The sequence below is a fragment of the Camelus bactrianus genome, chromosome 15 (genome assembly GCF_048773025.1).
Source record: "Camelus bactrianus isolate YW-2024 breed Bactrian camel chromosome 15, ASM4877302v1, whole genome shotgun sequence".
NCBI classification, from domain to species: domain Eukaryota; kingdom Metazoa; phylum Chordata; class Mammalia; order Artiodactyla; family Camelidae; genus Camelus; species Camelus bactrianus.
In genome coordinates this window covers 68,282,780-68,310,033 of record NC_133553.1, presented here as the reverse complement: position 1 = coordinate 68,310,033, position 27,254 = coordinate 68,282,780, and the positions used below count along the sequence as shown (strand labels likewise).

The window sequence follows — 27,254 nt, the reverse complement described above, 5'->3', positions numbered from 1 at the left end:
CGGGGAGGTGGGAATCGTTAGGTTCGTTCCACACGGGCCGTCCCATGGCCCAGGCGTCTCGCTCCGGTGGTCTTCTGTCTCCGCTCGCTACCGTGCCGTCGTTGCGGGCGCAGCCCGGGGGCACTGTGGAGGAGCAGTGGCAGAGCGAGCGGGCGGGCGCTCTCCGCCGGGACGTTCGTGGCAGGCCGGGGCTGCCGGCTGCCGGGAGCATCCCCTGCCTGGACCCACGGCCCGGCGGAGCTCCAGGAGGGCAGCCATGCTGGGTGGCGCCGGCAGACGCAGGAGAGCACCGCGAGGCCGGCGCTGCGGCCTGGGGGCGGGAGCCGGCAGCTGGCGGCCCGATCCCGCCTGCGCTGCAGCGTCTCCGGGCGGTGTTCCTGCGGCTGCACCGGGAGCGAGAGCAGCTCCTCCAAGCCCGGGACTGCGCCCGCCGCCTCCAGGCAGCCGTGCGCCTCCTGAGGATCCTGAGTCCCGGCGTGCCACCCGCCAGCCCCAGCCCCGGCCCCTTGCCTCAGCTGTGCCGCGACCTGCTGCCGCACCCTTCCAGAGGGGCAGTCCTGCGAAGCGGCCTTGAGGAGACCCTCGAGCCGCTCCTCCTGGCGCGCCCCATCGGACTAGCAGCCCAACGCCTGGAGGCTACAATCGAGATGCAGCTTCGGGCTCTGGGCCGGGCGCCCGCGAGCCCGGGCCTGTCGTCCCAACTCGCCGACCTGCTGCTGGCGCTTCCCGCCTACCACCAGCTGCAGGGAAAAGCCTTGAGCCACGTCCCAGGGGCCGCGCGCCCTTTTCCCCCGGCCCGTGTGCTCCGCCTCCTGACAGGGGAGCGGGGTTGCCTGGTAGCAGGTTGGCTGAATGAGGCGCTCGGGGTATCCGGCTTGCGGGACCAGCTCCGCAGGCGGTGCCACGAGGAGCGCGAGCTGCTGCCAGGGCTACTGGGCCTGATGGAGGGCGTGGCGTGTCCAGTCAGCCCTGGACTAGGGCTTGGCGGGGCTGGAGCCCTGTGGAGCCAGTACTGGACCCTGCTGTGGGCAGCCTGTGCGCAAAGTCTGGACCTAAATCTAGGACCCTGGAAGGACCCCAGGGAAGCGGCACAACAGCTGAAAAATGCACTGGGTCAGGGTGAGTGACAGGCCTGGGTGGGCGTTTGGGAATGCTGGGGTCTCTTTCCTATATTTAGCTCACTCACCTCTCAGCCTGACTACAAAAGCAAGCCCTTCAGGATGAACTCCCCACAACCGCCCCCATCAGCGGGGGTGGGGGGTGCGGGTGCAGTTCAAGCTATAGTTTCTGGGCTTTCAAGGCAAAGTCTTGCTTTCCATGCTGGTCTTGGAAGCCTCCCCTTTCCCCCATCATTGAGTGGGCAGTGGTTGTGGAAAAGAAAGGCCTTGTTTTCAGGCTCCAGGGTTATTTCTCCCACTAGCATCACTGCCTCAGGAGTGTGAGAAGGAGCTGGCGTCTTTGTGTCACAACCTAATTCATCAGTCTCTTCTCTGGAGCTGGGACCAAGGTGAGAAGGAAGGGGTATTGGTAGCAACCTAACCCCCAGTACACCTCTTCCTTATCAAACCGTGCCCCCCTCATCTTCAGGCTTCTGTCAGGCCTTGGGATCTGCTGGTAGAGATCAGAGCAGCCTTCCCTCATCCTCTAGTACCACTGAACTTCTGCAAAAGCTCTTCCCTCCTCTCTTAGATGCCCTTCGAGAACTCAGATCAGGGATGCTCCTCTGGCAGCCTCCAGGTGAGACAAGGTGCTGGGGATGGGGGGAACAGAAGGACAGTTGGGGATACCCACTTTATTCCTCCATTCTGTTCGGAAGCCTGCCTCCTCCCAAAGGTGTTCTGTGGCCCTTCAGATACTCCATCCCTCCCCTCCCCAGGTCCTGCACCTCTTGCCTTGGGGCTCTGTACCCTGCAGACCACCTTGCTCTGGTTTTGGAGCAGAACTCAGAAGCACCTGGCAGCATGGGCCCCAGGTTCCTTCCTGCTCCTGACCCTGAAGGACCTACCTGTGAGTAGCAAGGGGATTGGGAGGGGAGAATTCTGGGCTGGGCTCTGATCTCACTCCCTGTTTCTGCTAAAGCCTCTATTGCGTGAGGCAGAAGCTCTGTCTAGCCTGGCTTCAGAGGAAAGCTTGGCCCTGGAGGTGGAGCAGCAGTTGGGCCTGGAGATCCGGAAGCTGACTGCACAGGTCCAGGTGAGGAGAGCAGGGGACAGGACAGTCGCCAGCTTTGGGGTTGGTGGGGTGGTTGTGGTGATGGTGGAACATCTCAGTGCCTTGGAAGCACCGCTAAATTTATCTTTTCTTGCTCTTTGCTTCTTGTTCTTTATTTAGCTTTTTATTATGGAAAATTTCAAACATACACAAAAGTAGAGATAAGAGTATAATGGACCCCATAGTCCTACCACTGAGGTTTTAACACTTACCAGCTCATGGTCAGTTTTATTTCATTTCTACATCCTACCACCAACCCCCACGTAGAATCTTACTGTGTGCTGTTCACAGCCACTGATGATTGATGGTCATTGTCTACATCCATTATTTCACTGGGGGATGCAAAGTGGTGACATTCCAATTCCATCATTCCTGAGGAGGGTACAGCTCAAGTGGTAGAGCGCATGCTTAGCATGCACAAGGTCCTGGGTTCAATCCCCAGTACCTCCTCTAAAAACAAATAGATCTAATTACCCCCCAAATAAATAAAATTAAAAAAAAAACCAATTCTATCATTCCTTCTTCATTTACCAGCTGGATTCTCCTTATAAAGTGAAACTTGCCCTCATAAATTACTTGGTTACTTTGAGGTATATTTTGTTGAGAACAAGCAAGGTAAATGATTGTCTTCCCTTTACATATTAGTTTTTGATACAATGTTTCTTCTATTTCCTAAAAGTATAACTTGTATTTTTATTCAAACTGAAATAGAATATTATTTTAGAAGGCTTCTTAATGAGAAAGTAGCACTGTCATTGGCCCCTGCTCCCACCTCTGACCCTGATTCCACAGTGGTAACTTCCATCCACTTTTGGCTTTTTCTTCTAACATTTCTTATTTTCTTCTAAATTTATGAATTAAACCTTTCATACTTCTATTTTAATTTGTCCCCACTTCACACAGTATCTGTTACTACCATGGGTGATGTCTGCTTTTTGTTCCCGCTTACTGCTCAGGTTTCTCCTTTTTAAAAAAAAAATTTTTAATAGACGTTATTCTTTTAGAACAGTTTCAGGTTTCAGCAGAACTGAGCAGAAAATACAGAGGGTTCGCACATAGCCCTCCCCACCCACACGTATATACTCCCCTACACTCAGCATCCCTCATCAGTGTGGCGTCTTTGGTACATATCAATGAACTAGCATGGACACATTATTATCAACCAAAGTCCATAGTTTACATTAGGGTTCACTCTTGATGCTGTACATTCCATGGGTTTTGACAAATGCATAATGACATGTAGCCACCACTATAGTATCATACAGAATAATTTCATTGCCTTAAAAATCCCTTGTGCTCCATCTGTTCATTCCCCCCTCCCTCCCTCTCCCCAAACTCCTGGAAACCACGATCTTTTTATTGTTTCTATAGCTTTGCCTTTTCCAGAATGTCATTTGGTTGGAATCGTACAGTTTGTAGCCTTTTCAGACTGGCTTCTTCCATTTAGTAATATGTCTTTTAAGTTTCTTCTGTGTCTTTCATGGCTTGATAGACTTTTTTTTTTTACTGCATATATACTTTTAATTTACGTATATGTACCGTTCATTGTTTCTAAGAACGTTTAGAGCTTTAGCTTTTTAAACTTACACAGTTATCAAAGGAATAAAGCCAACCACAAAATAAGAATTTACTCAAAAAGATACATACGCCCTTCTATTAATAGCAATATTATTTATAATTGCCAAGATATGGAAGCATCCTAAGTGCACATCAGTAGTTGAATATAGATTTCTCCTCATTGCCCTGAGTGGCGGCATGGCTGCAGAGTTCAGCCCTTGTCCCTCTACTTCTGTTCTCTCTGCATTCCACAGTGCCTTGGTGCTGTGGACCCTGCCTCCCCTCAGCTTAGCCCTAACCCACCATCTGCATCTGCTTGTTGGGCATTTCCACCTCAATTTACTGCTGCCTCTTTCCAGGCTCTTCATGAATAGGGTGGACAGTGATGTCCCAGAGCAGGCTCTTCATGAATAGGGTGGACAGTGATGGTTGTGGGAGCTCTTAGCAGGGAATGCCACGGTGGACACGTGGAAACAGAAGCTCCTTACAGGGCCTATGGCTCAAGCTGGCAGCTGGGCAGCCTCAGAGGAGTAGCAGGGGTTATTGGAGGTGGGCAGTTTACAGTTCCTTGGAGGAGCAGTGGGGAGATGGCCTGACTGAAGCAGAAGGGGTGTGTGTATGTGTGTGTGTACACACATGAGCATGCCCTCGTCCTCGCATGCCTGTGTGAAGGGGAGGGGTGGAGGACTGTGGAAAAGTAGGTTGTCATCAAACTGTGGAGGGCACTGAACACCAGCCCACAGATTCTGGACTTTATCTCTTAAGTGATAGGAGCCATTGTAAGAGCAGGAGGGGAACAGTGAAGACAGTGACAGAGTCTGATCCAGCGGTGGTGGTCAGGATAAAAGGGAGGTGGGGAGGTGTAATACGAGAAGGGTCCAGCTCTTGGTAGTTGTGATGAGAACAGAGCAAAAGGGACAGGGATGGTGTGCGCACCGTGTGAACCAAACACTATCCCAAGCAGTTTCATGCCTTGTCCCTCCGCCTGGTGACCGCATTGCTGGGTGTCTCCTCTGGGTATTCCACTGACTACAGCTCTGGGATGAAAAAGAAGAATCAGACATGAGTTTTCTCCTCAGCTGAACTGTCATGTCGTATAGAAAAAGACGGTCCCATAGTGTGACCTTGTCTTTCCTCAGAGTGTTGAGTGCAGAATTTCCTAACAAATGTCAGTTGACAAAAGGGTGATTTCTGTGCCACAAATAAGAAGGGGGTTGTAGTTTTGGGGATAAGAGTTTGGATTTAGACAGGCTGTGGTCAGAATATATATCAGGAGCCACGTGGGCTCTCCCTGCCTATGCACCCCGTCCCCCCAAGCTAAGGTCCCTTCCTCTCTTCAGGCTCCTTGGCATGCAGTCACTTTTTCTTTAGACCTGCCACTACACACCCCACTTCCTGAGGTTCTTCTCCAAGACAGGCTGTAGAGACCCCTCTTTTTTGCTGTCTCCTCCCCCTCCCAAAACAAAACCTATCAAACCAAAGAAACCAAACCCGCACAGGCGCCTTTTCTTGCTTTACGGGTTAAGTTTGCTCTGGAGAAATGCAAGCGGCTATAAGGACTATTCAGTGTGAGGACATTCCAAAGGTTCCTGAGTCTCAGAAAGTTAGAGTCACTGCTCCCGGTGTACACACAGTTCCCTTATAGACAACAGGCAGAAGATGGTACAATTCCCTTTTCTTTCTTCAGCCTCTGCCTATCTGCCCATCATGTAGACCTCCCTCTCTAGCATTCACTTTTGAACCCTGGTGGTGGTGAGCATGTTGCCCTCTTTTTTTCCTGTTAACATTACTGTAGAATAAAATTAACCTGGAGGATTTCCATCCTCTGAACCAGGCTGAGGAGAGCTGGGTAATCCTATGGCAATTGTCCATAATCTTCTCTGGGTCCAGATCTTTTGGAAAACCCAATAAAAGCTATAGCATCTCTCCTCAGAAAATGCCCAAGCCATACAATTATGCATACAATTCTGTTTCTGGGGCTGTATGGATGCCAGGGTAAACACCTCAGATCTACAAGAGCAGATTACTTGACAAGTCCCTCACAGATAAGTCCCTTTTACTTTCTCCTTATCCCCACAGCTCCTACCAGAAGAGTCACTAGGTCTCTTTTTTCAAGAATGTCATAAACAAGCCACACAGGACTTCGAACTCTATATGCCACGGGGTCGGTACTGGCGGCATCGTCTCTGTCCTGGTAACTCCTCATCCCAGCATCCCCTTCCAGGTTCCTGGAGGGTAACTGTGTCCTAACCCTTCCAAATCCTAGTTCCAGCCCTCTGTGTCCATCCTTGTCCTCACCTTCTGTGTGCTCTGCAACCCCCACCCCCACCCCCCACCAAATACTACCTTCTTACCCCAAAGGCTCCATTAGGGCCTTTGATGGATCTCCCTAGCTTCATATCCTGTCCTTTCTCTTCTCTCACTCCAGAACTTCCCAGCATTCCTAGTGAGTATGCTGGGTTGGTGGTCCGCAGGATACTGGAGCCTGTGTTGCAAGGATTGCAAGGACTGCCACCCCAAGCCCAGGCCCCTGCCCTCAGCCAGGCGCTGACTGCCATCCTGGGTGCCTGGCTCAACCACATCCTCACCCATGGGATCCGGTTCAGGTGGGGAGAAAAGGAGGCAGAGGCTGGGGGATGAATGGAACTGGGAAAAGGGAGGGGGATAGAGCAGTTTGGGAGAGGCAGGAGGGCCAGGTGGCCACGTTGTACCTTGGCCTTCAGCCTGCAGGGGGCGCTGCAGCTCAGACAAGACTTTGCAGTGGTCCGGGAGTTGCTGGAGGAGGAGCAGTGGGGCCTGTCCCCAGAACTTCGCCAGACTCTGCTCATGCTCAGCATCTTCCAGCAGCTGGACGGGGCACTGCTGTGTCTATTGCAGCAGCCCTTGCCCAAGACTCAAGTCCACAGGAGGCCTTCCTGTTGCTGTGAGTCACTCTCCTTCCCCAACTCCAGGCTCTCTTCACCCCTTTCTGTGCCACATCCCCATCCTTATTATTGATCTGGCTTCAGTGTCTCCCTGCCAGCCACCTGCCTTCCACTCTTGCCTTACCAGGTGCATGTAATGACATCCTGAACACGGACCTGCCCAGCAGCAGCCTCAACAGCCTGGAGAGCTTGGAGCCTCCTCTTCAGCCTGGAGCACCCCGAGCCCAGACAGCTCAGCTGCTAAGCACACTATGGGGAGGAGGACCTAGCCCTGAGGCTTACCTGGTAGGAAATCAGCAGGCCTGGCTTGCCCTGAGGCAGCACCAGCACCCGCGCTGGCACTTACCTTTTCTTTCCTGCCTGGGAACCAGTTCTGAATCCTAAGGAGCCTGGTCAGAAGCCAGAGAGCATAAGCTCCCCATCTCTATCTGAAAAAGCCCAGACATTCAGAAATGCATATATATTTTTTTAAAAAGCCTAATTGGGAGCTTGGAAGAAAGCATACCTGAGAACCATAAGCTACACAGAGCCTGGACTTAAAAAGCTAAGAATCCAACATCACTCCAGTGCCTGGAATCCAGAATAAAAGGCATAACCACAGCTTGGAACCTGGAGGTCAGCATCCTTGGAAGGCTTGGGCTCAGTTCCCATCAGTGGAGACGTCTTGGGGCTAGACACGGGTAGTAAGGGGCCAGACGCTGGGCGTAAGGCTGTAGGGTTGGATCCCTGGGGAAAGGGAAAAAGAAAAAACAACAGAAGGCAGGGAGCCTAGATGCCACTTTCTCTTAGGTCCCAGGAGCCAGGCTAAACACAAAAAGGTCAGGAACTATTACAAAGTTAATTCATCAGGAACCACGACAGTGGAAAAGTAATTTCTACTCCTGGATCAGCCCCACCGTCTATATACTCTGTGCTCCCCTCCCCATTACTATTTTCAGTCATTTAAGAATATTGAGCTGTAGGACCTTCATGTGTAAGCTTTGATTACTCGAAGTTCCACATGTTTAATCTTCATTTCCCTGAGAGGCTTTACCCCCTGGTACTTATATAATCCCTGCCGTGGTAGTGCCCTCTGCTCGGATGGGACCAGCACTTAAGATGGCGTTAACCTAGATCTGGCACAACACGGTACAAAGGGGAAGAGGCTGCAAGAGACGTGGTGTCGGAGCCAGGTGCAAACGGCTTTTGCACGACTGATTTATTGTCTTCACTGCGGTACAAGAGGGCTATTAATGATAGGCAGTACTTACTGACCGCTTACTTTGGGCCCCCATACCCTGTGCGGAAACCATCTCTCCCTCCTGGCCTTCCTCCTCCTCTCGGGCCGGGAGCCCAAGGGAGCGGTTTGGGGACCAACGCTCACCCCGCGAAGGTCTGCGGCCTGCGAAAGCGCGCCGCTCACAGCCGGTCGCATAAGCGACACTTCCGGGCACGAGTTCTTCCGGGGCGGAGGTCACCATGGCGGTGTCCTTGGCTCGGCTCGGACTCCGCCCTGTTAAGCAGGTTCGGGTTCAATTCTGCCCCTTCGAGAAGAACGTGGAGTCGACGAGGTACGAAGGGGAAAGAGGTGGGGCCGCGCCTTCCTCCTGCCTGGGGTCTGGCCTCCTCTGCCCCCTGCTCACGCCGTTTTCTCACCGCAGGACCTTCCTCCAGGCAGTGAGCAGCGAGAAGGTTCGCTCCACCAACCTCAACTGCTCGGTGATTGCGGACGTGAGGCATGACGGCTCAGAGCCCTGCGTGGACGTACTGTTCGGTGGGTCGAGTGGGGAGTCGGGCGGGAGTCGCGCGCCCTCGGACCCGCCGTCCTCCCGGCGCCTGACTCCTTTGTTCCTTCCCCAGGAGACGGGCATCGCCTGATCATGCGCGGCGCGCACCTCACTGCCCAGGAAATGCTCACAGCCTTTGCCTCCCACGTCCAGACCAGGGGCGCGGCGGCGAGCGGGGACAAGCCTGGCGATAGTACTGGGCGCTAACGGCGCAGAAGGGACCAACAAGCAGTTTTTAGCGTGAAACTGCTAAGGACACTTATCTAAGAAAACCGTCACTTAATAATTTCTCAAATCACTATCTGGAGGGCCACAGAGCGCCCCCAAAAGAAAGAGCCCCGTGACGATAAATCCAACCAGTGTTTCTGGGAGGAAACAAGATGGGGAGGGGTCTGAAGAAACTTGAATTTATTTCACTTTCTTACCATCATTCACTGCTTGACTCTTGAATCTGGCTTCTCCCACCACTGCTCAAGATACTTTTTCTTATTAGAAAATCCAGTGCTGTTTCCTCAGTCCTCATCTTTCCATCTCAGTAGCATCTACCACTCTTAATTCACTTCCTTGTGGAACTTCTTTTACTTTCAGGTCCATTTTCTTCTCTTAACCCTATAAGCATACTACTTTTCTTTCTCTTTTTTGGGGGGGTGGGGACTCGAACCACCCTCTTGGGTTAACCTCTACATTTCTGTTTGCCTCAAATATCAAATCCTGTGCAATAGTCAGGATATCTACTATGAGTTTTACCCAAATTCTACCAACACTCTTTATACAAAATATAATCTTACATACTCTGTATAGTTGACCCTTGAACAACTGGGTTTGAACTGCAGGGGTCCTCTTATATGCCTATTTTAAAAAATAAATACATACTACAGTAGAACACTTCCTGGCTTTTTCAATCTGCGGTTGTGGAACCGTGGATTCTGGAGGGCCATCTGTAGAGTTATCCCCAGATTTTCAACTCTGTAGAGGGGTTGGGTCCCTAACCCCAACCTGACCCCCATTGTTTAAGGGTCAACTGTACTTGCCTCCTCCCCTGACTTCTCATTCCTTTAAAAGGCAGTTCCTCTGCTCAGCCACTTGAGTTGGAAACCACAGCATTATCTCTGGTTCTGCCCCCTCCCTTTCCTGCATATCCAGTCAGTAAGTTCAGAATATTCTGTCTTAAACAGAAGCTCCTGAAATGTTCTCTTCATTCCCATTCACTCTCCTGTATCATTGTTGCATTCTCCCACCTGGTCTTTTTCCAAATCATTTTTGCTGCTGCTGCTTAATTTTATCTTTCCAAAGCACATCACTGGTTTTATATTTTACTACTAGTTGTTTCAGAGAACAGTGCCTAAAGTACTTTTAGGTACTGTGCCTGAAGTGTTTTTCATACGAGGTTGTCACCCATTAATGTGAATCGTGAAATCAATTTACAGGATTGTATCAGAGTGTATGGCACATGGAATGGGAAGTATTCTTTAAGCAACTTAATGTTTTAAGTATATAATCATGAATATAGATAGATTATGTAAAGTGTGTGTATATGTGTCTATGTGCATGTACTTGGTTGCAGTATAGAATTATTTCTTACCATAGGTTGTAAGAAAAAATGAGAGAAAAACTTCACCATATTCAGCTAGGCAGTCAAGGACCTCTGGGCACTGGCTGCTGTGTACTTTGCCAAATACATTTCCCATAGCCTTTCTACCGCATTACTATTCTGCTTCTCTACTTAAAAGGGTAATATCTTCAAAGAGCTGTTTTTTACCCTCCACTTTAAAGAAAGAAATCTATCAGGAGACAGCATAGTGTAGTAAACAGCCAGAATGCCTGGGATTGAAATCCTAGCTTTTCCCTTAAGTAGCTAGGTAATTTTGGACACATTACTTAGTCTCTCAGTGCCTGTTTCCTCATTTATAAAATGGGGATGGTAGTACCTACCTCATGGGACTATTGAGAGGATTAAAAGAATTGCTACCTGTAAACTGCCTGGAACATTGGGGGAGCATTGGGAGAGCCTGAGGTTATAGTAGAAAGAATACTGAACCTAGACTTGAGTTTGAGAGGTCCATAGTTAACTGGTTGTTATCTTTGGCCAGATTTAACTACACTCCTCATCTGTAGAAACCAAGATGGTCCAGATGTTGCTGTAAACATGGATTGAGTGCTGGCATTGTGCTTCTAGGTTGTGAACTGGAGGTTGGGGCTGTTTTCTCTGTATCCCCAGCACTTTGCATAGAGCCTGATACAGAGTGTGCAAAAAATATTTGTTGAATTTACAAATATTTAGTATCAACCTTTTGACTGTAACTGATTAGTATTGGGTTACAAAGATGAATGATGGTACTTAGGTTTGTACTAAGTGCTGCAGTACCAGGTGCAATGGTAGCAAAAAAGGTAAGAGAACGGACCAATCATTGGGTTTGGTGATTGTTAAATAAGTAATAAGTCTACAAGTGGCAGTGGGGCCAGAAATCAGACTATAATGAAATAAGAAGTGGGCATGCAGCATAAATGTGTTACAGAATTTGGATGGGAGGTGTGATAATAGCTAGAATTGCATAAGGGTGTGGAGTAGGGTTTTTTGAGAGGATCGGGGTTTGTACTTTATGAACCATCTTTTGTGCTGAGCTGTTAGTGAGAATAAGTAACCAAATCTAAGTTGCATTTCTGAACCACCATCAAATGTGATGTTGACTCTTCTAGGTCAACGTGAGGTGCAGATGCTACCTCCTTCCTATAGCCTTCCCTGACTGGGACACAAGCAGTCCCTCCCTAAGCGCCTTTGCTTCCTCGGTTGTAGAAAAGGACATAAGAGAAAAAGAACATGCACCACCATTATGGTCCCTTTACAGTTCATCTAGATAAGTAATCCTAGACAGAGTGGAGATAAGACTTGTGTAAAGCCACGGGCGTTGCTTAAAGACACCACTGGAACAGATCTTAGGGTCCCTCTTGGGTCCACTTCATTTCACTAGAAAAGAAAGCATAGCTGTGGACAATTTATGGTGCAGCTTGATTTAGGTACACCTGGGTTCCAAGCTAGCCACTTCGCGGTTCTGTGGCCAGGGCCAAGTTACCAGAACTTTCTAGACCACAGTTTTCAGCCACCTAGTTAGGGCGAGGTGAGGAGCAGTTAAGTATAAAACACTCAAGGCTGCGTCCCAGGCTCTTAATCTATAGTCGTTATTTAAAAAAAAAAAAAAAAAACAGAGGCAAGTGCGAGATTGATTTTTCCTGCTAGTCGCGTGAACGCCAAATAATCGCAGATCCAGTCGGGTCGGCCCTCCTAAAACGAGCCCTACACCAACGCCGGCGACGACGGTTCCGGGGTCTGGGGCTTAACCTGACGTGGCGGGGCGGGGCTTCCGGCGGGAGGCGGAAGCGGAGCGGGAGGCGCGGGCCCGCAGGTGCGAGTGACATCAGTGGTCGCCCCGGCGCTACGGGCATCCCAGGGAGGCGAGGTAGAGCCGGGCTCCGTTGCCGCCTCTCCCGGACCCCGCGACGCCGACCTCCGTGCCAGGATGGCGCGGGGCGAGCGGCGCCGCCGCGGAGCGCCGGCAGAAGGAGCGCGGACTGCTGAGAGAGCGCCTCGGGGCGGCCCCGCGCGACGGGATGGCCGGGTTGGAGGGGCCCGTGGCGCGGTTGGGGGAGCGGCTCTGGCCATCGTGGTCCTGTCTGTGGTCCTGGGCCTGTTGGGATGCTGGCTGCTGTCGTGGCACCGTGTGCGGCGAGCAGTCACCCTGCACTCCGCGCCCCCGGCGCTGCCTCCAGACTCTTCCAGCCCCGCCGTGGCCCCGGACCTCTTCTGGGGCACCTACCGCCCTCACGTCTACTTCGGCATGAAGACCCGCAGCTCGAAGCCCCTCCTCACCGGTAACCTGGACCCAGGGTGGGCTGGCGGGTGGGCTGGCAGTCGGGCACTTAATTTGGGCGCCCCAGCTTCGCGCCAGAGGACGAGTGGGGAGGAGTGGACAGGAGAGTTATGAAGAGGGATGACCCTGAAGTTCTTGGCGACCTAGAGGGACAGGTCCCCTGCTCTCTCTTTGACTTACGTGGTCATTCTACCCCCAGGACTGATGTGGGCGCAGCAAGGCACCACCCCAGGGACCCCTAAGCTCAGGCACACGTGTGAGCAGGGGGACGGCGTGGGTCCCTATGGCTGGGAATTCCACGACGGTCTCTCCTTCGGGCGGCAACACATCCAGGATGGGGCCTTAAGGCTTACCACTGAGTTCGTCAAGAGGCCTGGGGGTCAGCACGGAGGGGACTGGAGCTGGAGAGTGACTGTAGAGCCTCAGGTCAGGGCCCTCAGGACACCCTTCCCCAAGCCCAGACTCCCTCCATCCATCCTTTTCTGCCAGCAAATGCAGTATGAAGTTGGGGTTAATAGCTGGGGCTCTGAGTCTGGCTGCCTGGTTTGAATCTGCTGCCTGCCTTGAACACTTGCCTGAATGACTATCTGTCTCTAAACCTTGGTTTTCTTGTCTGTAAAATGGGGATAAAAGTAACACCTAACTCAGAATTTTAAGAATTCTAAGGAAATTCTAATTGTAAGAATTGTAAGGAAATAGTATGTAGAGTTCTTAGTATAGTACGTGGCACAAAAGTACTATTACTTCCCAGAGAACCCCGTGCAGAGCTCTTTATCTCATCCCACTGGGTGTTTACCCTCAGTGACCCTCAACACCGCCAGATGTACGTTTGTTTATGTTGCTCCTGCCAGGTGTCCCTTTCCCTCACTAAGGCTGATTTCTCAGGGGAAAGACTGTTAACCTAATGCAGTGTTTTTCTGTCCTCCTTGGTCACTCAGGCCACAGGTACCTCTGCCCTCCCTTTGGTGTCCCTGTTCTTCTATGTGGTAACAGATGGGAAGGAAGTCTTAAAGCCAGAGGTTGGGGCCAAGGGGCAGTTGAAGTTCATCAGTGGACACACCAGTGAACTTGGTGACTTCCGCTTTACACTTCTGGCACCAACCAGTCCAGGGGATACCATCCCCAAGTATGGCAGGTAACTTGGGGAAGAGAGTGTGGGGTGGCGGTAGGGGTGGTATGGGTGCTGATTTAACCTGATTTCTTTCTCCCCGGCTCTACTGTCTTCCCATCAGTTATTTCCCTTCTCACCAGGCTCCATGTTCCCTGCATTACCAAGACCCCTCCAACCTGACTTCTGAGCACCTCGTATTTCTCTTTATGATCCCCACCACTTCTTCCTGAATAATATTTTCTGTTTATCCTCTTCCTTTAAAGCTACAATGTTTTCTGGTCCTCCAACCCAGGACTTCCCTTGCTGACGGAGATGGTGAAGAGTCGCCTAAACAGCTGGTTTCAGCATCGGCCCCCAGGGGCCTCTCCTGAACGCTACCTCGGCTTGCCAGGATCTCTGAAGTGGGAGGACAGAGGCCCCAGTGGGCAAGGACAGGGACAAGGGCAATTCTTGATACAACAGGTGACACTGAAAGTCCCCTTTTCTGTGGACTTGGTGTTTGAATCGGGCAGTGCGCGGGCAGGAGGAAACCAAGCTGTGGAGCAGCTGGCAGGCAGTCTGCTGACCCAGGCCCTGGAAAGCCATGCCGAAGCCTTTACAGAGCGCTTTGAGAAGACCTTCCAGCTGAAGGAGAGGGGCCTGAGTCCTGAGGAGCAGGCTCTGGGTCAGGCCGCTCTCAGTGGCCTCCTTGGTGGGATTGGCTACTTCTACGGACAGGGTCTGGTATTGCCAGACGTGGGCGCTGAGGGATCTGACCAGAAGGTGGACCCAGCCCTCTTTCCACCTGTCCCACTTTTCACAGCAGTGCCCTCCCGGTCATTCTTCCCGAGAGGCTTCCTTTGGGACGAGGGCTTTCACCAGCTGGTGGTTCAGCGGTGGGATCCCCAGCTCACGCGGGAGGCCCTGGGCCACTGGCTGGGGCTGCTCAATGCTGACGGCTGGATTGGGCGGGAGCAGGTACTGGGGGATGAGGCCCGAGCCCGGGTGCCCCCTGAATTCCTGGTGCAACGGACAGCCCACGCCAACCCTCCAACCCTGCTTTTGCCTGTGGCCCACATGCTAGAGGGTGGTGACCCAGCCGACTTGGCCTTCCTCCGCAGGGCCTTTCCCCGCCTGTATGCTTGGTTCTCCTGGCTCCATCAGAGCCAGGCAGGGCCAGTGCCACTATCTTACCGCTGGCGGGGACGGGACCCAGCCTTGCCAACCCTACTGAACCCCAAGACGCTGCCTTCAGGGCTGGATGACTATCCCCGGGCTTCACACCCTTCAGCCAATGAGCGGCACCTGGACCTGCGGTGCTGGGTGGCACTGGGTGCCCGTGTGCTGATGCGGTTGGCAGAGCAGCTGGGAGAGACTGAGGCAGCTGCAGAGTTGGGCCCACTGGCTGCCTCCCTGGAGGCAGAGGAGAGTCTGGAAGAACTGCACTGGGCCCCGGAGCTAGGAGTCTTTGCAGACTTTGGGAACCACACAAAAGCGGTCCAGCTGAAGCCTCGGCCCCCTCAGGGGCTGGTGCGGGTGGTGGGCCGGCCTCACCCTCGCTTACAATATGTGGATGCCTTGGGCTATGTCAGTCTTTTTCCCTTCCTGCTCCGGCTGCTGGACCCCAACTCATCCCACCTTGGGCCCCTGTTGGACGTTCTAGCTGACAGCCGCCAGCTCTGGAGCTCCTTTGGTTTGCGCTCCCTTGCAGCATCCAGCCCCTTTTATAGGCAGCGCAACTCAGAGCATGATCCTCCCTACTGGCGGGGTGCTGTGTGGTTCAACGTCAACTACCTGGCCTTGGGGGCTCTTCACCACTATGGGCATCTGCAGGGTCCCCACCAGGCGCGTGCTGCCAAGCTCCATAGAGAGCTCCGTGCCAATCTGATAGGCAACGTGTGGCGGCAGTACCAGGCCACGGGCTTCCTGTGGGAGCAGTACAGTGACCAGGATGGGCGGGGCATGGGCTGCCGCCCTTTCCAGGGCTGGACCAGCCTTGTCCTACTGGCCATGGCTGAAGACTACTGAGGATGGATGGAGGATGGGAGGGGAGCCAGGCCCCTTGTGCACTCTGGACTAGAGGGACAAGGTCTCTCACTTGTGCCCCCCACCCTCACATACCAGTGCTTCAGACCCTCAGCAACTCATCTCAGGTGTCTCCTTACTGTCATCCCACATAGCCCTGGGGTGAATGTGAATGCAGAGTCTATTTTTCTAAATAAACTAGAAAACATGCCAAACTCTCCTTTTTTGCCAGCTTTACCTCACCAGGAGGTCTTACCCTGGTCCAGGCCTTAGGGCTGCCTGCTTTCCTTCAGAGAAGGTGGGGAAAGTGGCTACCAGCTGTCCCCTCCAAACCTAGTCAGGTCAAGTGCAATGCAGTGAGTCCAGCACTAGTCCACCCAAGTCCACAAGCAGCTGCTTCACATCTCTTTAATGAGATCAGAGGCTCCTGTGTGTGTCTTAGGGGGTAGAGCTAGCACAGTCCCCCCAGCACTGCCCTTCGTGGGACTCCAGTCCTTTCCAGCAGGTTCTAGGAGGGCAGGGAGAGGCCAAGGAGAGCTCAGAGAGTTGGGACCAGGGCTATTTGTGGTGGGCAAGTAACCCACCCACCCTCCCAAAACTGTTTATGGGCTGTCCCCTCTGCTGGAAGCTGGCCCCACAGGGGAGATCTGGGACATGGGATTTAGGGGCGGCGCACAAGGGAACTGGCTCTCCAGATCTGGTGAGGTGACATTAGCCCTAGCCTCCTTAATTGGCTCACCCTCGCTGGAGTCAGGACACGGGCAGAGCTCAATACCCGAGTCACCAGTCAGGCGGCGATAGCGGCAGGAGGCGGGGATGGGGGCAGGGGTCACCCCTGGCCCAGGCTCACACTCCTGATGAGGGGGGGCACCCTGGTGGGAGGAAACACCTTCCACATTTGTTCCCTCGCAGTAGGTGGGGCAGCTAGAAGCGGAGGAGGAGCAGGTGCATTCACTGGAAGCAGTCAAGGGGCAGCCTGAGGCTGCAGAGTAAGGAGGCGGTGGTGTGCCCGGGTGGTCAACCACATCCTCATAGGCTGGGGGTTTGAAGGCGCTGAGGAGGCCTGCAGGAAAGAATGTCATGATTGGTTGAAGGCAACCAGGGGTGAGGTGGTGGTCTCTTTCCTGCTAGGGAAAAGTGCTCTGAAATGTTCGAAAAGGGAACGTGGGATGATGATTTGGGGTACTGGTTTGGGAGGGGCCGCCGGTAGTGAGCTCGAGTCTCCAGTCACTCACGAAGGTCAAGCAGTGAACCCGCAGGGACAGGGCCAGCCCCATGGCATGCCCCGTGGTAGGCCAACAAGTTGATCTCACGCTGCCGCTGCTGTTGTTGCAGCCGGAGTTTAGCTCGTCGATGGTGGAAGGCGCAAAAACAGCTAAAGAGAATGAGAAGAGTCCAGAGCAGCCAGAACCCTGCAGGGGGCGAGGAGGGAGAGGCTGAGATACTTCCCTTGTGGAGAAGGGTCCTTGAAGGCTCAGGTCCAAGGAGGGGGCGGGTAGAAGGACCCAAGAAAAGCCCCTTTGGAGACTCACACCAGAGCTCATAGTAGTAGGTGCAGCAGCCAGTCTCCCCGCAGCAGTGACCACTCTCACAGAGATAGGGCTGGTTGTTCACTCCTGGACACAGCTCTCGAAGCTGGGAGCAAGGAGGCACTTAGAACCAAGGGAGATTCCAGCCAAGGCACTGTCCACCCCACCCCCACCCCCACCCCCACCCCCTGCATACACATACACCATCCCACCCTGTGAACCGAGTTTAGCTCAGAGAAATCTATGGGCAGGGGGAAAAGTGATGCTGAGAGGAGTGTTCAAATATCTGACAGGCTGTCAACATGGGAGAGGATTTGGAATAGCAAGAATCAGCGTAGAGAATAAGATGCAAGGTGTGGACATACAAAGAGGTAGATTTCAGCTCTGCCTATAGGAGACTTCTCTCATACTCCAGTCTGGCTCCCCAGGGTGTTTTCTGTTAAGGGGGTGTTTTGGCAGAAGCTAGATGACAGTCTGAGCTATCTCTAACTCTCAGACAATGGGTAAGGGGTTTAAGGTAATTTCCAAAGCTGTTTTCATCATCCCCCATGGTCTGCCAAGCCCCACCCCCAAGCTGGATCTTTCCACCCCTGCGTCTCGGGCTCCCTAGGGTAGAGGAGGGGCAGTGTGAGACCCAGAGCAGGGCTCCCAACCAGATGGGATTGCTGTGGATGATAAAGGATGGCATCCAGGGCGCGAGTCTGGGTTCCAGCTCTTCTCCAAATTGCTCCCTCAAGAGAAGACGCTGCTGGACTCTGCTGTGACAACAGGCACATAGAAAAACATCACGAATAACTGCTGCAAGACAGAGAGCCTCCCTGGGGCCTCGCTATGTTTCTGGTCACTGGAGAGCCACTGCAAGCTTCCATTGCTGCCTTGGGACGGGGTCTATGAAGCTGCAGGCAAAGTCAACTGCATCTACATTACAAACTTTAGACAAAGAGTGGGAGGGACATATCTAGTAACTTCACAGTTCCTTTGGCTCCTTGAGTTCCTCCCCCACCCCCCAAAAGGCAGGGACAAAGAAAGGGGAAAGATGTAAATGGCTGTCGTGCTAGGTTTTTGGAGCTGCTAGGATACCTGCTGTTGCGGCATCTGAAGTACCCCCCGGGCCTCCTCGCTGCCGTTCCTGCCGCTGGCCCGAGCCATGCTTCCACCTACAGCCCCCTGAAGACCACAGTCTCCTCTACCGCCAGCCGCCCCGCCCCTGCCACCTCTGCCGCCACCACCATGGCCCCAGTCCGGCCCATCTTCGCTGCTGCCACCATCATTCCACGACCGGAGCTTCCATCCGGTGAGACCTCTGCCAACTAGCGCCCAGGTTGTTCTGTCCTACCAATCTGCATCATGCTCTGACAGGCGGGCCAATAGGAAGGATCACAGGCCTCTCCCTGTGACCAATCCGCAGCAGCGCCTCCGCCACTCTCCCAGACAACAAGAGCTTGCACAAAGAGTGGGGCAAGGTTCGACCCAGCGCCCTGATTGACAGCGACAGCAGCCAATGCAGACAACAGAACAGGGTCTGAGCTATCAACCAATGAACGGCCGTCCAGAACAGCGACGTATCCACTGCTTGGTTCAAACCCTATTTTCGGGATGATGCCAAACGCCCGACCACGGGAGGTAGTCCCGCTGGAAGAGGCGGGGTCCCAAAAGTCCGCTAGACTCCGGAATCGGAGCAGCTACTCTTCTTGGGCCTGGTGGACCTTTCCCAGGCGTCGACGCAAGCTCTGGTGGGGGCAAGACGTGTGCACAGGGAATTGGCCTGCCCAACCCCCAACCCCCCAATTCTGTACAAGTCAAGGCATCGGAGGACTTTTAATAGGTTGGGGAAGACACTGAAACCTGGGGAGAAGGCGCACAGTCCGGGTTGGGTGAGGGCCTTAAGTAGCCAAAAGTGGGGATCCGGGGCCCTCAGGCCCACCCAGCCGCATCTGCAGGTTGATGCGGTAACACTGAAGGCTGCAGAGTGCCTGGCCCGTGCGGGAGCAGGCGTAGCGGCGCGGATGGGGGCAGCCGGGAACAGAGCATCGAGGAGGAGGGCCAGGTGGGGATGGCCTTGGAGACACAGGCGCGGGGGCAGGGACGCCAGGTGGGAAGGAAAGGGTGGAACCCTGTGCCCCACTGCTGTAGCGCACCATAGGGGCCGGGGCTGCAGCCCGCCCTCCCCGCCGCTCGCCCCGGGTGGCCCCTCGGCCTCCCCGGCCGCTGGGCGCTGCAGTCTTGGTGAGGCGCTCGATAGTCTGGTTCTTGTGCTCCTCCGCCCGCCGCGCTGCCTGCAGCCGCCTCTTCCGAGCCCGCTCCTCGCGCTTCAGCAGCATCTCCTCGGTGAGGGCGGGGGCTGGGCAGACCCCAGCCACAGGCAGTGACAGCATGGGGGAAGGCTGACTCCTTGCCTTCTGTAGCAGAGCTCGCTGGGGAGAGACAAGTAAGATGATGTCAGAAAATGGAGAAGCGGGGTCCGCCTGAAAGGAGGAGGGGGAAGAGGGGACATGGAGAGCAGGCCTTGAGAAAAGGGGTGGACTGAGCACCCTCTCCTGGAAGACCTTAATATGGCCTCCTCCCAGGTCTCCAGACTTCACCTTTAGATCCCTGTCTCTCAAAGGGAAAAGCACCAGCAATTAATGTTACCTCCTTGCTCTGCATACCAAAACTCTGTACCAGCTTTCTGTTGTTGTTTTAAATCTTTTTATCTCAATGGATAGCATCAGTTGGATAAGTGCTCAAAGCCCAAAACTCAGGGTTATCCTTAATCTCTCCTTCCCTCAACAAGTGTCTATTTCCAAAATATATCCAGAATGCATAAGATATTCTCCATCTCCACGACTTCACCTTGGTTCAAGCCACCACTGTCTCTTATCTGACTACTTCAACAGCTTCCTAGCTGTCCTTGCTTCTAGCCATTACCCCCTCTGAGAAACTAAAGTGATCTACTGAAATTAAATCAAATATATCACTTCTCTGCATACAACCCTTTCGTGGTAATCACAGTTGTTTTTTTAAAAAACTGAAGTATAGTCAGTCTACAATGTGTCAATTTCTGGTGTGCAGCATAATGTTTCAGTCCTACATATACAAACATACATTCGTTTTACACTTATTCTTCTTCTTGACCATAATTAGGCACGTTCCACTCTCAGGGTCTTTGCCCTTGTTGATCTGCCTGAAAAGCCTCTCTGGTCTTGGAAATGTTATCTCTTTAGAGATACGTTGTTTCTTTTCTACTACTTTCTATTTCATCGTCCTATTTTTGTTATACACCTTACAGTTTTTCAAATTATTTGTTTATTTATACCCCCAGCGCGCGCGCGCGCACACACACACACACACACACACACACACACAAATACCAGCTCCATGAGAACAGAAACTGTCTTTTCTCCACTGCCAATATCCCCTCTGCCTACCAAAGTTCTCAGGACGTGGAAAGTTCTCAATACATATTGGGCAAGTGAATCAAGAATGAACCAAATTACCTGTCTAGCAGTGAGCAGCCGTTCATTGATCTCCTTCTTGAGATCTCCATTGTCATCCAGCTCCCCCTTCTCCAAGGCATCCAGCCACCTCTGTTCTTCCTCTTCCTCCTGACCCCCTAAGCTCCCCGACAGGTCCCGAAGTGGGGAGGGGGACAGATTACTGTCTTCATCTGGAAAGGAAAGTTGGAGAGCTAAAAGTAGAACTGTTCAGATGGAGAACCCCAATTTGGGCAATATTGGGACACTCAAAATTCTCACCTTCCTCAGAACTACACCTCTTCCTCTAACCAGGTATAATGAGAAACCCAGTTTCCCCACCTCCAGATCCCGTCTCACCCAGCCAGGCACGGTACTGCTCAAGGGGGACTCCTTCCACAGGTTCCTCTTCATTGTCCACAACCATAAGGGGAGAGGGTGAGCGAGGGCCCTCAGGGATCACAGTGAAGGTAGGAACACTGCAGAGAAGCAACCACTCTGTAAGCTGAGCAATCATCTCTTCCTACTCAGTACATCTAGCCTTCCCTACACCCTCTTAGGTTCTTGCCGCATTAACCTGGTCCCTGAAGTCACAGCGTCCATTCCCTGCCTTCTGGAAAGCCCAACCAGCTTCTTCTTCTCTGTCTACCTGCTCCTAAAGACCCCAAGCAAAACCTTGGCTCTCCTGGCTCACCTCTTGGTGCCCAGGACCTGCCCGCCCAGCTTGATTTTAAGTTTGAGCTGGGGCTTGGCAGGAGACGGCTGTGTGGGCCCAGCCTCCTCTTCCTGGTAGTGTTTCTTCTTGTGTTTCTTCTTGTGCTTCTTGTGCTTTTTCTTGTGCACTCCGTGGCCGTGAGCACCCGCCAGACTCAACTCCAGGGCTTCCCCTGCGGAAGGAGAGCCTGTCAATGGTGAACAGCTGCAGCGGGGCAGGGAAAGCCCTGAAGAACCCAACACCCCTGAGGCGGCTTGGTCTTCCCGCGGTACACGCTATTACCATAACAACAGCCCCGCCTTTCTCCGCCCCGCCTTTCTCCGTCCCACCTGTGGCGAGGTACCCACGAAGCTCCGAGGAGCAAGAAAGGGACTCCTTTCCTGTGAAGGCCTAAGTTGCTTTCTCTACCCGAGCTTACCCGGCTCGGGGACCTCCATAGCCCCAGAGGTGCTCCCACGCCGCCACAGCTTACTCATGGGGCCCAGCAAGGAAAGGGGGCTGGAAATAGTTGGGACACAGGCAGACATACATTTTCCGCCCCGCGGAAGAACTGATTCCAGCAAATAACGGGCTACATCCGGTGTGTAGCGACCATACTTGTGCGGGGCACTCTGCAGCTAAAAATCCTCCCGGAGAAACAACGGTTCTTCTAACAAGAGTTCCGCGCCCTCTGAGGCCGGGACCGCTCAAAGGGGCGCGGCTTTCTGCTCGCTCCGCCTCCCCACAATCGTGATCCGAACTCACAGCTGGCGATTCAATTATTATTACACTCAAGCGTGGTGAGCGTATATTCCGGACCAAATTTGGGGCTATGCTATGAGGATACAAAGATGAATACGAACTCTTCGGTCTGCCTTTGAGGAGTTTACAGTTCGGCGGAGGAATTAGAAACTATATTGCCGGCAAAATGGCAAAAGGGCTTAACATCGCATGTGCCCTACAAGCAGAGCAAATGATATTTCAGCCTAAATTCTCATCAGTAGAGAAATGGATAAATGAATTGTGGTGCGTCTATCTAATCTGGAACACCATGTTGCTAACAAAGGCTAAGAGGTGATAAGTAATTGACGAGATTGTTCCAACTAAAAATTGCCACTTGCCATGTACCCCTGCTTGAATTAAATCATGAGCCTCTGCAGCTGTTGACCTCCAGCACTCCCTGAAAGGAGTTCAGTTGACATGGAATTTAAGTCCTATTGAGTAATAGCATTGGAAACAAAGTGTGCCTCTAATGAGGCACCAAAGTGATTTGGTACATGGATTTGATACATCCATACAATGGGAACTATGCTGCTACTAAAAGAAATGAGGCCCCAGAAGGCTACCCAAGAAACTGGTGACAGCCATCCGATGGATGGTTGGGGTAATGAGGGTGAGGGGAGACGTTCTTCATAATATTTTGTGCCTATTGAACTCTGTACAAAATGTGCATGTTTTACCTAATTTGAAAAAAAAAAAAAAAGGAACAAGGTAGGTCTGTGTGTGCTAACATATGAAGTAAGAAAAGCAAGTTTCAAGATGATGTGATCCCACTTTGTGCTGCACACCAGAAACTGACACAGTGTAACTGACTGCACTTCAATTTTAAAAAAGTCACCGAGATGGATAATAAATTATTAAAATTTTTTTAAAAGATGATGTGATCCCATTTTAAAAGGCATACTATGCTACTACATACATAACAAAAAAATGAGGAATGTATACTATACCGTAAATGGTGATTATCTTTAGAAGCTAAAGTTGGGAAACTTTCACTGTGTAGATCTGTAGTGAATTTCCTTTCCTTTCCTTTCCTTTTTTTATTTTAAAATATTGCTTAGTGTTTTTTAAAATGAATTTTCTTACAGCCAATTTGTATCATACTTATATTTAGAAAAAAGCACCACCTATATACAGATATATAAATATATATGAGATGCATGTCTGAACAAGGTAGCAGCAGGGAGCAAAATAAGGGATGAACTGATTCCAGAGACACTTCATTGATGAAATTTTAAGAAGTTCATGAACAATTATATATGAAAATTAAGGAAGAACTCAGTGTAGTTTAGTGATTAAGATTAAGAGAATGAACTTTGGAGTCAGATAAGCCTATTATCAAATCCTATTTTATTGGCTGTGTAACCTTGGGCTCAAAGTAACTTAAGCTCTCTGAACCTCATATTCCAGCTTTGTAAAATGGAATGAAGTTGGACCCACTTCACAGGGCTCTTTCAAGGAATAAAGCAAATCAAGAATGCAAAGTCGTATCTGGCACAGAAGGTTTTCAGTAAGCAAACAACAGCAATAAAAGACTTTTGAAGATACATGCACCCCAGTGTTAACAGCACCACCATTTACAATAGCCAAGACATGGAAGCAACATAAATTAAATGTCCATCGACAGATGACTGGATAAAGAAGTTGTGGTGTATGTATGTGTGTGTATATATATATATATATATATATACACACATATATATATATATATATATATATATACACATATACATATATATAATGGAATACATAAAAAAGAAGAAAATAATGCCATTAGCAGCAACATAGATGGACCTGGAGATTGTCATACTAAGTGAAGTAAGCCAGAAAGAGAAAGAAAACTACGATATCACTTGATATCACTTAGATGTGGAACTTTAAAAAATGACACAAATGAACTTATTCACAACACAGAAACAGACTCACCAACATAGAAAACAAATTTATGGTTACAGGGGTTGGGGAAGAGGGCTGGAGGGATAAACTGAGAGTTCAGGGTTTGCAGATATTAACTACTATATATAAAACAGATAAACAACAAGGTCCTACTGTATAGCAAAGGAAACTATATTCAATACCTTATAATAGCCTATAATGAAAAAGAATATGAAAAGGAATATATATATATATACACACCTATATATAACTGATTCACTGTGCTATATACCAGAAACTAACAAAACAAATATACTTCAATTTAAATGAATAAATAAATAATAAATAAATAACTTCTACATTTCTAGCCCAAGTATTAGAGGGAACACAGTGTTTTAAATAAAGAAGAGAACATAAATAAAGGAAGAGAAGCAAGTGAGAAGATAATCACTTAATGTTGCCCAAGATGAATTTGAGATGTATGTGGGAATGCCCAGATGCAGATGGAATGCTAAAAGGAGAAGTCAGTGGAGAAGGTGTGAGTTGGGGGCTTCATTAGTTTAAAAATGGAGGTTCCCCCTGAAAGGATGGAAATAGATGAGACATTCCAGAATGAGCAAGAAGATGAAGAGAAAATGACCAGGAGCAGATCCAAGTGGGCCCCTGTCCTGAACAGGCAGGCAGAGGGGCCAGGCAGGGTTGAGAAGAGGTCAAGAGAGGCAAGAAAGCTCCGCTAGGGCAGACAGTATCAGCAAAACAAGGTTGTGCCCAGCTGTATAGCTGTATACAGTTCTGCAAAAGCTAGGCTAAGCTCCGAGAACAGGATGCATTCCAGCAGGATGTGAAGGCAATAGCCCTATATTACCAGGAGTTTAAAGTGAGGGATCACCTGCAGTTAGTATTTGTTGAACATACTGGAATTTATAACCCACTTTCATATCTTTTCCCTCCCTTGATCCCCATGGCAGCTCGGTAAGGGAGACATTATTGTTCCCTCCTGAGAAAACAGAGGCTCAGAGAGGTTAAATGATTTGGCCAGAGTCACATGGTTAGGGGGTGGCAGAGCCAGCACCAAACAGGCTTCCTGACACTAGGCCCAGTGTTGTTTCCTCAGCATCCTGATGTCCAGCAGGGAGGAAATGGTGACAGTAACTAGCCACAGGCTTCATCATTTTGTTTTGATTTTTGTTTTGCTTTGTTTACCTGGGAGAGATTTGAGCAGGTTTGTAGGTTGAAAGGAAAAACTTTGTCCTTCTGAAAAAGTTCTTAGCTTTATTTTTTAAATACAATTTATTTTGAAATAATTTCAAACTTTCAGAAAACTTGCAAGAAGTGTACAAAGAACTCTCTTAGCTCCCTAAATCAGATTCTACAATCATTAACTTTTACTATTCCCTCCCTGTTATCATTATTCCTTTTCTGATCAATCTGAGAACAAGTTGCAGACATGATGCCATTTCACCCCAAATATTTCACTGTGTACTGCCTCAAAAACAAGTACACAGTTCTATAACTTTTGTGCAGTTAATTGGGAAATTAACACTGATACAATATTATCATCCAATTCACAGATCCCATTCAAATTTCAGCCACTGCCCTATGTCTCCTTTTCTTTTCTATGTCAGGATCCAAATCCAGAATCAAGTGTTACATTTCTTCATCGTATCTCTTTGATTTGCTTTAATCTAGAACGTTTCCTCATTCTTTCTCTACTTTTTGTGACTTTGACAGTCTTAAAGAGTATAGGACTTTGACTTGTAGTATGGTCCAAATCTGGATCCGTCCGGATTCCTCAAGTCTAGACTCCTAATCCTTGGCAGGAGTACTAATCAGAAAATATTATGCTATGTTTCTCTCAGTGTATCATATCAGGTGTCTCTCACATTGTGTGATTTTATTTCAGTCGACACTTCCACCCACCAGGCATACGTAATATCCATTGGTGAATACTGCATGAATCAATTCTATTGTGATAATGGCACATGACATCAGCTTATACTGCCACTGACGATGCTAACCTGGATCACCTACCTGGTCAAGGTGGTGTCTCCCCATTTTCTCCACCACAAAGTAACCATTTTCAATTATTTAATTAGTGAGTATTTTTCTGGGGAAATACTCTGAAACTATTCTGATATCCAGTTCCCCATCAAACTTCTGCTAACTAAAAACTGGCACTTGCCCTCTGCCTCTCCAAGGATTGGATCACATTGGCACTTGCCATCTAACTCTGCTTGGATTAAATCATGAGCTGTTGCAGCCGCTGACCTCCAACACTCCCTGAAAGGAGTTCAGGATGGCGATCAGGAATGAGGCGCTCTGTGCTCTGGGAAAACTGGCTGAACAGGCCTTCAGATAGTTAGATATTTTCAGGAGAAGGTTTTATGAGCCCAAATTCTTGCATCTCCTCATATCTAGAAAAGCACTAAAATCATTAATGGTGACATCTGCTCCTCGTGACTAGCAGCAGCCTCTGCCTAAGTGTGTGCTTGACTGCATGTATCCCCCTTCACTGAAATCATATATAGTACTGAGTTTCCCCCTGCCTCTTTGGAACAGTTTGTCAGAGCTTTCCAAAATGCTGTGTCCCAGGCTATAGTCCCCGTTTTGCCCCAGATAAAACTTAACCCACAACTCTCACGTTGTGTGATTTTATTTCAGTCGATACTTCCACCCACCAGGCGTAATATCCATTGATGAATACTGTATGAATCAATTCTATTGTAATAATTGCCAAGTGATGATCTATCTACTTCTAAGACAGGAAGGAAGGGGGCAGGGCACAGCCATTCAAGGAATGACACAGCGGTTAACACCAAGATGGCAGAAGCTTCAACTCCCAGTACGCCTTGAGGTTCAAGGTGGGGGAGATTTGACTTCCAGTAGACCTTGAGCTTCATTATACGTTCATTATAATATATTAACATGGTAAGTGACACTCCCACAGGTGCTGTAACAGTTCCAAGGCTAACCATAAAGGGTCAAAAAGTGGGCGGTGACCCAGTTCGTGGGAATCCCTGCCCTTTCTCCCAAAGTAGTTGGAATAATCCACCCACTTGTTAACATGTGAAGTTACCCAGCCCATAAAAACTAACGACCCTGCACCTCGTGGTTGCTCTCTTGCCGTCTGAGACTGCCCACACTCTGTCTATGGGTTGTGTATCTCCTTTTACTTTAAACTAAACACTCCCATGCCTTGTGGCCTCTCTGGCCTTCTGAGACTGCCTGCACTCTGCCTATGGAATGTGCATCTCACTGAATAAATCTACTTTCATTCAACTCTGGCTACACTGTGGATTCTTTCCTGCATGAAGTTTGGCAGGGCATGTCCCAGGGACCCCTCACCTGAGACCCTGGTCACGACCATCCTCTTGTGCCCCACTTTCCTGTGTCACAGCCACTCCTCATGAACTCTCCCTGGGTGTTATTTTCACTCTTTCAAGATTCAGAGTCCAGTTGGTAGCGTTCCAGTTGGTTGGCTTAGG

The 27,254-nt window shown here is 50.5% G+C and overlaps 5 protein-coding genes and 1 long non-coding RNA gene across 13 annotated transcripts; 3 read left to right on the top strand and 3 right to left on the bottom strand.

The window, feature by feature from the left end:
- Nucleotides 1-44: 44 nt before the first annotated feature.
- CCDC142 (coiled-coil domain containing 142) lies at nt 45-7,292 on the top strand. Of its 6 annotated transcripts, none has more exons than XM_010966584.3 (9): nt 45-1,119; nt 1,421-1,507; nt 1,690-1,737; nt 1,877-2,007; nt 2,080-2,193; nt 5,848-5,962; nt 6,197-6,374; nt 6,492-6,691; nt 6,820-7,292. In XM_010966584.3, exons 1-9 carry the CDS (start codon nt 45-47, stop codon nt 7,074-7,076), a joined length of 2,205 nt encoding a protein of 734 aa, XP_010964886.2. In that variant the 3' UTR covers nt 7,077-7,292. The 6 variants fall into 6 exon arrangements, with proteins under 6 accessions (XP_010964886.2, XP_045359979.2, XP_074197493.1 ...); XM_045504023.2 differs by having other exon boundaries at nt 1,588-1,737; nt 5,848-5,932; XM_074341392.1 differs by having other exon boundaries at nt 1,588-1,737.
- LOC141573355 (uncharacterized) lies at nt 2,201-8,082 on the bottom strand. Its single transcript, XR_012499031.1, has 3 exons — nt 7,943-8,082; nt 7,039-7,418; nt 2,201-4,805 (listed from the first exon to the last, which is right to left on the bottom strand). It is a non-coding gene; the product is annotated as an uncharacterized LOC141573355 (long non-coding RNA).
- Nucleotides 8,083-8,110: 28 nt separating this feature from the next.
- Nucleotides 8,111-9,982, top strand: MRPL53 (mitochondrial ribosomal protein L53). The gene is made up of 3 exons (XM_010966583.3): nt 8,111-8,242; nt 8,333-8,445; nt 8,532-9,982. The coding sequence occupies exons 1-3, from the start codon at nt 8,151-8,153 to the stop codon at nt 8,663-8,665; spliced, it is 339 nt and encodes a 112-aa protein (XP_010964885.2). The 5' UTR covers nt 8,111-8,150; the 3' UTR covers nt 8,666-9,982.
- Nucleotides 9,983-10,121: 139 nt separating this feature from the next.
- MOGS (mannosyl-oligosaccharide glucosidase) lies at nt 10,122-15,657 on the top strand. The gene is made up of 4 exons (XM_074341384.1): nt 10,122-12,325; nt 12,524-12,750; nt 13,263-13,459; nt 13,699-15,657. Exons 1-4 carry the CDS (start codon nt 11,974-11,976, stop codon nt 15,440-15,442), a joined length of 2,520 nt encoding a protein of 839 aa, XP_074197485.1. The 5' UTR covers nt 10,122-11,973; the 3' UTR covers nt 15,443-15,657.
- A 173-nt stretch (nt 15,658-15,830) lies between these two features.
- Nucleotides 15,831-18,272, bottom strand: WBP1 (WW domain binding protein 1). 3 transcript variants are annotated; one of them, XM_010966587.3, is made up of 5 exons: nt 18,049-18,272; nt 17,622-17,723; nt 16,972-17,074; nt 16,675-16,851; nt 15,831-16,502 (listed from the first exon to the last, which is right to left on the bottom strand). In XM_010966587.3, the coding sequence occupies exons 1-5, from the start codon at nt 18,115-18,117 to the stop codon at nt 16,042-16,044; spliced, it is 912 nt and encodes a 303-aa protein (XP_010964889.2). In that variant the 5' UTR covers nt 18,118-18,272; the 3' UTR covers nt 15,831-16,041. The 3 variants fall into 3 exon arrangements, with proteins under 3 accessions (XP_010964889.2, XP_010964888.2, XP_010964890.2); XM_010966586.3 differs by having other exon boundaries at nt 17,622-17,726; nt 18,049-18,271; XM_010966588.3 differs by lacking the exon at nt 17,622-17,723.
- A 500-nt stretch (nt 18,273-18,772) lies between these two features.
- INO80B (INO80 complex subunit B) lies at nt 18,773-21,710 on the bottom strand. The gene is made up of 5 exons (XM_010966598.3): nt 21,554-21,710; nt 21,115-21,307; nt 20,781-20,899; nt 20,445-20,614; nt 18,773-19,382 (listed from the first exon to the last, which is right to left on the bottom strand). Exons 1-5 carry the CDS (start codon nt 21,660-21,662, stop codon nt 18,852-18,854), a joined length of 1,122 nt encoding a protein of 373 aa, XP_010964900.3. The 5' UTR covers nt 21,663-21,710; the 3' UTR covers nt 18,773-18,851.
- Between the last annotated feature and the right edge of the window lie 5,544 nt (nt 21,711-27,254).

What these genes read in the sequence shown, in the direction of transcription:
- CCDC142 (XM_074341392.1), top strand. Translation starts at nt 45, where the DNA reads ATGGCCCAGGCGTCTCGCTCCGGTGGTCTTCTGTCTCCGCTCGCTACC. An exon ending in GAAAAATGCACTGGGTCAGG is followed by an intron (nt 1,120 to 1,420) that starts GTGAGTGACAGG and finishes TTCTCCCACTAG; the next exon opens with CATCACTGCCTCAGGAGTGT. An exon ending in CAGGAGGCCTTCCTGTTGCT is followed by an intron (nt 6,692 to 6,819) that starts GTGAGTCACTCT and finishes TTGCCTTACCAG; the next exon opens with GTGCATGTAATGACATCCTG.
- MRPL53 (XM_010966583.3), top strand. Translation starts at nt 8,151, where the DNA reads ATGGCGGTGTCCTTGGCTCGGCTCGGACTCCGCCCTGTTAAGCAGGTT. An exon ending in AAGAACGTGGAGTCGACGAG is followed by an intron (nt 8,243 to 8,332) that starts GTACGAAGGGGA and finishes TTCTCACCGCAG; the next exon opens with GACCTTCCTCCAGGCAGTGA. An exon ending in CTGCGTGGACGTACTGTTCG is followed by an intron (nt 8,446 to 8,531) that starts GTGGGTCGAGTG and finishes TTCCTTCCCCAG; the next exon opens with GAGACGGGCATCGCCTGATC.
- MOGS (XM_074341384.1), top strand. Translation starts at nt 11,974, where the DNA reads ATGGCGCGGGGCGAGCGGCGCCGCCGCGGAGCGCCGGCAGAAGGAGCG. An exon ending in CTCGAAGCCCCTCCTCACCG is followed by an intron (nt 12,326 to 12,523) that starts GTAACCTGGACC and finishes TTCTACCCCCAG; the next exon opens with GACTGATGTGGGCGCAGCAA. An exon ending in GAGTGACTGTAGAGCCTCAG is followed by an intron (nt 12,751 to 13,262) that starts GTCAGGGCCCTC and finishes TTGGTCACTCAG; the next exon opens with GCCACAGGTACCTCTGCCCT.
- WBP1 (XM_010966586.3), bottom strand. Translation starts at nt 18,117, where the DNA reads ATGGCTCGGGCCAGCGGCAGGAACGGCAGCGAGGAGGCCCGGGGGGTA. An exon ending in TTCAGATGCCGCAACAGCAG is followed by an intron (nt 17,727 to 18,048) that starts GTATCCTAGCAG and finishes CTGTTGTCACAG; the next exon opens with CAGAGTCCAGCAGCGTCTTC. An exon ending in ATCCACAGCAATCCCATCTG is followed by an intron (nt 17,075 to 17,621) that starts GTTGGGAGCCCT and finishes CCTTGCTCCCAG; the next exon opens with CTTCGAGAGCTGTGTCCAGG.
- INO80B (XM_010966598.3), bottom strand. Translation starts at nt 21,662, where the DNA reads ATGTCTGCCTGTGTCCCAACTATTTCCAGCCCCCTTTCCTTGCTGGGC. An exon ending in CAGGTCCTGGGCACCAAGAG is followed by an intron (nt 20,900 to 21,114) that starts GTGAGCCAGGAG and finishes GCTTCTCTGCAG; the next exon opens with TGTTCCTACCTTCACTGTGA. An exon ending in GCAGTACCGTGCCTGGCTGG is followed by an intron (nt 20,615 to 20,780) that starts GTGAGACGGGAT and finishes TTTCCTTTCCAG; the next exon opens with ATGAAGACAGTAATCTGTCC.